At 50.2% G+C, this 8375-nt stretch overlaps 1 protein-coding gene and 1 non-coding gene across 2 annotated transcripts; one reads left to right on the plus strand and one right to left on the minus strand.

Moving 5' to 3' along the window:
- The first annotated feature begins 2834 nt into the window (after nt 1–2834).
- Nucleotides 2835–7637, plus strand: IL4I1 (interleukin 4 induced 1). Its single transcript, XM_030970317.1, is given in 8 exon segments — nt 2835–2847; nt 4310–4593; nt 5117–5229; nt 5404–5605; nt 5976–6044; nt 6277–6410; nt 6604–6724; nt 6726–7637. Coding segments are annotated over 8 exon segments (1848 nt in total).
- A 653-nt stretch (nt 7638–8290) lies between these two features.
- On the minus strand, nt 8291–8364 carry TRNAN-GUU. The gene has a single exon. It is a non-coding gene; the product is annotated as a tRNA-Asn (tRNA).
- Between the last annotated feature and the right edge of the window lie 11 nt (nt 8365–8375).

Consider the following 8375-nt stretch of genomic DNA (forward strand, 5'->3'; position numbering starts at 1 on the left):
GCTGGTACCCACAGGGTTCGGGGGAGCTCCGCCGGGAAGATTGGGACGGCAGAAGCCGGATGGATCGTTTGTTGGGAAGGGTTTTGCTGGGATCCCTCCCCCTAGGTGAGAGAGGGCGCGCTGCTGGTTCGCAGTGGAAGAAATTCGTGTTTTCCACCTAGAAAAATAGCCCCGACGGTGTTTTCCTGGTGAAAATAAGTGGGTTTTCTCCCCTCAAAACTCCAGATGAGCTGCTTATCACCATCCCACGAATAAAAACTCCTGCCTGGGAGGAGGAGTTCATTTCTTGCATTTATTTCTTGAATTATGGCCCCAGTAATAAAAACCCACTAATAAAATCTCCTCCCTGGGAGAAAGAGTTCATTTCTTGCATTTATTTCTTGCATTATGCCCCCAATCCCAAAAGCGTTGCCTCAGAGTTGCACAAGTGCGTGCACCAGGTGTATCCAGGGAATCCTCTGGCCAAGCAGGAAATTATGGACAAGAAAATGCTTTGAAAGCATATTTTTCCTCACCAGGACCTGCCCAGGGCTCTCCAACCTGTGCCTGCCGGCCCAGAGACTCATTAGGGCTAATTATCTCATTAATAAATCGACACGGGGTTTTCCCTCCTGGTGCTTTACATAATCTCAGTCCCTTTTCATCTCCGCAGGGAAACGCTCCCAGGTGAGCCCATTCCAGGTGCCCTCCAACACACTCATGATGCCCCACACGTGTGGAATGAAATCCCACTTCTTTCTTTTTTTTTGTTTTGTTTTTTTTTTCCCAACCTTAAAACCAGAAAAGAGCGATTTGGAAAGAAATCCCCATCCCTTCTCCCGCCCTCCGATTCCCGGCCTCGTGATGCAACCGGTGCCAGGCTGAAACTCACCTTCCCGTGACCTTCAGGGAATTCAGCAGATATCAGCAGGAAGATGGGAGGGGACAACTTTTGCAACCGGTGGTGGATTGTTGATGCCCCGAAAATGTCGATGTCGCCATCACTGAGGTTGATCCCAAAGCAGCTTGCTGGAGCACGCGTTAATCCAGGTTTTATCAGGGCAATGTGAAATCAGCTCCCTTCACTCCAAACTCTCTGCTCTTCCTGGGTCAGTTTCACTGTGTAATCCCCAAATCTCTCAGGATTTGTTTTTCCAAGTGTGGTTTTGGAAGTTTGGTGTTGACACCCCGTGGGGGAACAACCAGCGAACCACAAATCATAAAACATAAAGCCAGACCCAAACCGAGAGGGTTTTTCCCCCAAAAAATGATAATTTTACTTTTTTCCAATCCAGCTGGTGGATTATCTTAAATGGTGATATGCTCCAAGACAAAAAAAAATTCAAGAAAAACCTTCAATCCCTCAGTTTATCTTAGAAGTAAACATCCCAAAGGTGTTTGTCACCCAATTTTAACCAAGACAGCACAGTGACACCTATTGGGAAGGAGTCAAGAAGCCACCAAGGACCCCAAAAACATCCTCTGACTCGTAAGATTGCATCATTCCATCGTGAGCCTCCCCACCCTGGGGGATGTACCACCTGAACCTGAACACATATAATCTCGTAATGTAATGACTTGGGACACCGAGTCATTAATAAAACTGCAAACATCCCTTCAACAGCCCTGAAACTGCTGCTTAACCAGACTGTGACCACCACCCTGCCTCAAAGGGGCCAGGCTGTGCTCTGACTCTGTGGTTTTAAGCCGATTTTCTGTATTCGTTGCATTTATTGTGATTTTTCTATTAAATTGTAACTATGACTTAAAATCTCTCACAAGGGATTTGTGTGGGGCTGGTTTGCCCCCGCTGGTTTGCCCTTCAAACCAGCACAACCAGGAGCATGGCACTGGGGATCCTGCAGAAACCACAAAAATACCACCACAAACCACCAAAAACCAAAATTCTGGGCAAAACCCACATCGTGGCATTGGGAATCCTGCAGGAACCACAAAAATACCGCCAAAAACAACCAAAAAAAACAAAATTCTGGGCAAAACCCTCCAAAATGCTCCCTAAATTTTTTTGACCGAAAGTTCCATCATCCTGAGATGTTTTATGATCATATTTAGTGAAACCTCACAGTGTTGTGGTGATTGAGCAGGATGAAATATGGTGAGAGCCCCAGGCAGGAGCTCTCGGTCCAAGAATGGAGAGAGTTTATGGTGCTTTGGCAAGTCCAAGGTCTCCATTCTGGAAAAATACTGGTCTCATTTCTAGGAAAAATACCCAGTTTTTGCCGTTTCAGTGAAGTTCTGGATGATCTTTAAGGTCTGCTTTGCACCCAAACAATTCTTCATTTCCTCTGCCATAATGGAGGCAAGATCAAGGCAAAATTTTGAACACCAAAGAGCATCCAGTAGATGAATTTTCCCCAGAAATGCTAATTTTCACCCCTGAAATCATATTTTGAAGATCTCCCGGGTTCAGAAAGATGTCCCTGATGATTGAACAGATTTCAGCGGTCTTTGTGCAATACCAGGAAAAAAAAACCCCAGACATGATTGTTCCCTTCTGGGAAATTGCTGCCTCTGGAGGAGCAGGGTGCGGTCACCATGTCGAGTAAACATGGTACACCCCAAAACTTGCAGTGGACAGCTGACTTTGCTCCAGTGAGTAAAGGGGGACAAAAAAAAAAAAAAAAAAAAAAAAAAACCCCAGGAGAGGAAACTGACTCCGCTCAATTTCTGGTTCTCCTTCTGATGACAAACCACACTTCGCTCCCTTCCGGGCTGCACTGATTGGCAGAGGGTTTTTTGGAAGCACCAGATTGCCTTTTTTTTTTTTTTTCTCTTAAGCTGGGGTATAAAATGAATTGCAATCTCAGCAGAGGTTTCATCTTCCTCCTGGAGCGATGACTGGGACTGGTGAGTGATTTCTCCCCTCGAATCCTGAGATCTCAGTGGGCTTTTTCCTGGATTTCTTTCATCTTTGCTGTCTGGGTTTGGTGCTTGGGTTCCATCTCTTTGCCAGGTCTCCCTTTTTCCAGCTGGGCTGTTCCATGGCCACCTGGAGGTCCAGGCACCTTCCCAAAGAAAATCTCCTTTTGGGAAGGTGGGGATTCTCCACATCTTCCCAAAGAAAAGCACCTGATGGAAGGTGGGGATTCTCCACATCTTCCCAAAGAAAAGCACCTGATGGAAGGTGGGGATTCTCCACATCTTCCCAAAGAAAAGCACCTGATGGAGGTGACACCTCCAAGAGCTGGTCCCAGGATATTTGCTCTGATCTCCAAACAGGATGTCCCAAACGGTCCACAGGTTTTTTCCCAGGTCAATCCAACCTTATCCTACTGTTAACAGTAGTCGGTGTCTTGATCAGCTCAAGGGGCTGTTGAAACACCTGCCTCAGATGTTGGATGATAAAGGCTCCAAGGTGGATTCCTGACAGATCCGCCCCAGTTCTGGGGCTACTCCAGAAAAATAAAAAAACAAACCACAATTTCCAGGCGTTTTCAAGCAGTAAAAATTACCCAAAGTAGGGTTTCCAAAGCTTCTTTTGTTTTTCCCTGGAAGAAGATTGGCAGCACTCAGGAGAAGGAAAAGAAAATGAAAGTTGCTCTTTATTATTTTGAAAAACAGAAACCAAAACTAGGAAAATCCCAAGGCAGGGGGGAGAGGGGGAACGGGTGACAGGAGGGGACAGAGTTTGGTTCTCAGCCCAAATTTTCTTCCACTGTGAAAATGTTAAATAACCTTGTGTCTGTTCTGGTGGAAATGGTCATTTTGGGTCTGCTTGCTGCTCCCTGTGGGCATCTCAAAGACACAATAATTTTAAAGGAGAGGATTTTAAATTGGGAGGGATTTTTAAAAGGAGGGGATTTTAAAGGAGAGTAAAATTCTCTTCTCTAAAATGAAGTAGAAAAATTTTAATTAGGGAATTTTAAAGAAGATAAATCCCATCTCTCTTCATCCGTCCAATTCATCCACCTTTCTGTGAAATTTTGTCTCCAGCTCTCCTGTCTGTGCAAGTCTCCATCAGATCCATCTGCCCAATCCTGTCTTTTCCCTCCACCCTTCACATAAAAACTCCCCAAATTACCCAGGTGTGGGAAAGGTCACCGGGAACAACGAGGTGCCTCGGTTCTTTGCACGAGTGACACTAATTACTGTTCTTGAAACTTTGGGGCTTATTCTAAGATCAGAGTCATTCTGGGAACTCACCACAACAGCTGTACGAACAGAACATGAATTTGGAGAACCAAAAAATCATCTATGGGCTGATTTCTCTTAGAAGATGGGAATTACCCTCACTGACACCTCCTGACACCTTCCACGGTGGACCTGCTCCAGCCAGGAGTTTCACAACCACCCCAGTTCCTCTTTTTAGGTCTTGGGTGCCAACAAAGTTTGTGCCAACGCCGCGTTGTTGCCTTCCCTCCCCTTCTTCCCTCCCCAGCCGTTTTCCAGATCCTCCTGCTGGCGGGTCTGCTGAGCGCCCAGCGCTTCCCGTGCTTTCCCGAGTATTGTCTCCACGACCAGGACTACGAGGAGCTGCTGCAGATTGTCCGCGATGGGCTGGAGCCCGCGGCCCGCCCGGCGCACGTGGTGGTGGTGGGCGCGGGGATCGGCGGGCTGACGGCGGTCAAGCTGCTCCGCGACGCTGGGCACAAGGTGGGCATCCCACGCGGCTCTCCCAGGCTCGTTTTCCTCCTCTACGAGCCTTCCAGGGAAAAGGAAATGCGGTGGTTCAACCACTGAAGGAAGGGAAGATTTGTCTCCAGTAATTTCCCCTGATATTCGTTCCTGCTAATCAAACGAGTCCTTTGCGATCTGTCTTTAGGGCAGCGGGAATTCCAGGGGTTTCCAAACCATCCCACGGCGCCCATGAGTCTCAGAAAGGGTTTGCAAGGCACATGGGGACAGATTGGTGCTGCTTTCAGAGCCCCAAAATCCTGAACCACCACAAACACCTTCTTACCAGAGCTGGTGTCCAAATGCAACCCAGGAATCAGGAAATGAGAAACTGCCCTGTAGGCAGAGGTGTCTTGGCCAACAGAGAAGAGTTTGGATCTACAGGTGCTTCATTTGCCACCTGAAGGGGATTTGTCCCACCCTCTGGACCTCGTTTTGGGGGTGTTTCACTTCAAACAAGCCATTTCCCAAACACTTCCAACCTCCACCCAATTTTTTCTAGGTCACCATTTTGGAAAGGAGCAGCTGGGTCGGGGGGCGGATCCGGACGTACCGGCCCGAGGGACAGGACTGGTACGTGGAGCTGGGAGCCATGCGCCTGCCAGGCAAGCACAGGTGAGGGCGTGTCCACCCCCGTGGCCAGGTGAGGGCCCAGCCCAGTCTGGGGGGCAGATCATCCCCAGTGCTTCCCTGGGGTCCAGGATTTGTGCCAAGGGGACAAATGCTTTGGGGGCAGAGCTGGGGGGTTGGTGGCTGGCTCTTGGCGCCATCACTCTGCCCTTTTTCCAGGCTGGTCCGTGAATTCATCCGCCAGTTCAACCTGAAGCTGAACCCTTTCATCCAGAGCGACAACAACACCTGGTACTTCCTGAAGGGAGCTCGGGTCAGGGCTGAGGAGGTGAACAGGAACCCCGACGTCCTGAATTACACCGTGAAGCCGTCGGAGAGGGGCAAGAGCCCCGTCCAGCTCTACCGGGAGGTCCTGAGCAAGGTACAAGGCTTTCCCGTGGTGTCCCCTCACCTGAACAATGAGATGAGTTGGAGAAAACTTGGCCATAAATTGGAGAAAACTTGGCCACAGACTGGGGAAGAACAGGATCCTTTTGGGGTCAAAAGCAGAGAGGCTCATTCAGAAACAAGGACAGGCGGTTGCAAAACCCATCTTTGTGTATAAGAAATCCCTTGGAAGGAGTCCACCAGGAATTAGATGAGCAGAAAATGCCACACCGAGGCACAGCTGCTTGAAACTTGATGTCCAGAAGCTGCAGGGGTTACCAAACCCTGAAATCCTGAGAGAATTTTGGGCAGCACTTTTGGAAATGGATCTTTTTCCAGTGAATACATCAATGTTTCTTCTCCAGGCTTTTAAGAAGTTCCAGACCACCGACTGCAGGAAGTATCTGGCTCAACACGACTCCTTCTCCACCAAGGTAATGGGCTTGGGCTTGAGGGCAAATTTAATACCATCTCTTGATAATTAACCTGCTCTCCCTGCTTTGTGTCACTCTAATCCCACCCTCTGTCACCTTTTGGATGCTTTTCCCTAATAAATGATCCCTTCTACTTAAAAAAGGCTGAGGAAGGGGCCAGCACAGCTCCAGTGTAGCCCTAGGTGAGGTAAGAACCTCAGGATGTGTCTCTCTCTCCTCCTGGGATCTCCAGGAATATTTGACCAAGGTCGGGGGGCTGAGCCGAGGAGCTGTTGAGATGATCGGTGACTTGTTGAACGAGGACTCGGGGTTTTACCTCTCCTTCCTCGCCTCCCTGTGGGACTTTGACATCTTCTCTGAAGAGAGGTGAGTGCTGTCCCTTCAGCCGAACCCCATCCCCACAGCAGAAAACATCAGAGTGATCCCAAACAGGAGCTGCTGGCGGCTCGATGCGACCCCCAAGCTCCGCTGGTGTCTGCAGAGGAGCTCAGGTTTTTATTTTTACACTCCCTAAACCTCAGCGTCCTTCCCACACCTCCCGCTTCTCCTCCCCTTCCAGTTTCGATGAAATCACCGGAGGGTTTGACCAGCTGCCCAAAGCCTTCCACAAGGCTCTGCCCAACGTCATCCGCTTCAACTGCACCGTGGAGAAGATCATGAGGAAGGGCGACAAAGTCCGAAGTGTTCTACCGCGCTCCGGACACGCTGTCCCCCACCATCATCACTGCGGATTACGTCCTTGTCACTTCCAGCGCCAAAGCCACCAGGCACATCCAGTTCCTGCCGCCACTGTCCCCCACCAAGGCCCATGCCCTGCGCTCCATCAACTACGCCAGCAGCACCAAAATCATTCTGGCGTGCTCCGAGAGGTTCTGGGAGAAAGATGGGATCCGCGGGGGGTGCTCGGTCACCGACCGCCCCTCCCGCTTCATCTACTACCCCAGCCACAACTTCTCCAGCGGCGTGGGCGTCATCCTGGCCTCCTACACCTGGAACAACGACGCCGAGTTCTTCCTGCCCCTCACCGATGAGAAGTGCCTGGATGTGGTGCTGCAAGACCTGGCGGACATCCACCAGGTGAGCAAGGAGTACCTGCAGTACACCTGCGACCAGCACGTGATCCAGAAGTGGCAGCTGGACCAGCACGCCCTGGGCGCCTTCGCTGCCTTCACGCCGTACCAGTTCGTGGATTACTCGCAGGCCCTGTTCGCCCACGAGGGCCGGGTGCACTTTGCCGGGGAGCACGCGGCGCAGCCGCACGCCTGGATCGACACGGCCATGAAATCGGCTGTCAGGGCCGCCAGCAACATCCACCACGACAGCGGCGAGGCCGGGATGGACCCGACTGTGAAATCGGCCGTCAGGGCTGCCAGCAACATCCACCACGACAGCGGCGAGGCCGGGATGGACCCGACCGTGAAATCGGCCGTCAGGGCCGCCAGCAACATCCACCACGACAGCGGCGAGGCCGGGATGGACCCGACCGTGAAATCGGCCGTCAGGGCCGCCAGCAACATCCACCACGACAGCGGCGAGGCTGCAGCGGCGGGCAGCGAGGGGCTGGGGAGACTCACGCGGAGGGAAGAGCTCTGAGCCATCCTTTGGCGGTGTGAATCTGGTCCTTTTGATTTATTAAAAATATGGATATTGGTCTAGTACCGATATCCAAGTGTGACGGACAAAAACTCTCTAACAGTTTAAAGTTAGAAAGTGAATGTTTATTTCAGGGTAACTCCCAAATTCACACTGCAGTTTACAGGTGATTACAGAGTCCTTTTATCTGTACAAGTATTGAATAAACAAAATACAAATACACATTCATAACTTCAGTATATCCTATTCCCAATATGGATAATTATCTAGTACTGATATCCAATTGTGATGGACAAAAACTCTCTAAGTTTAGAGCTAGAAAGTGTATGTTTATTGTGGGATAACTCCCAAATACACAATGCAATTTGCAGGTTATTAGAGTCCTTTTATCTATACAGATAAAATCAGAGTTCAAAAGGTGAAACGTGGCAAAAAGAGAAAACAGTTTTTCTGTTTCAGCTGCTTGGTTTGTGAATCTCCTGGAATTTGGGAAATCAGGGATGCTGCTCGAAGGTGGAAGGAGCAAACTCGCAGGATGGAGTTTAAACAGAGCCCCCAGGCCATGGTTAGGGAGGGCTCGGGACAATTAGAGCTGATTAACGGCTCGCTAATGACTGAGACCGCGAGGAGGGAAAGGAAAAAGGGCCTGGCCGCGTCCCTGGGTGGGCTCGAACCACCAACCTTTCGGTTAACAGCCGAACGCGCTGACCGATTGCGCCACAGAGACCTGGAAAGTCA

The sequence above is a fragment of the Camarhynchus parvulus genome, unplaced genomic scaffold (assembly GCF_901933205.1).
Source record: "Camarhynchus parvulus unplaced genomic scaffold, STF_HiC, whole genome shotgun sequence".
Lineage (NCBI taxonomy): Eukaryota > Metazoa > Chordata > Aves > Passeriformes > Thraupidae > Camarhynchus > Camarhynchus parvulus.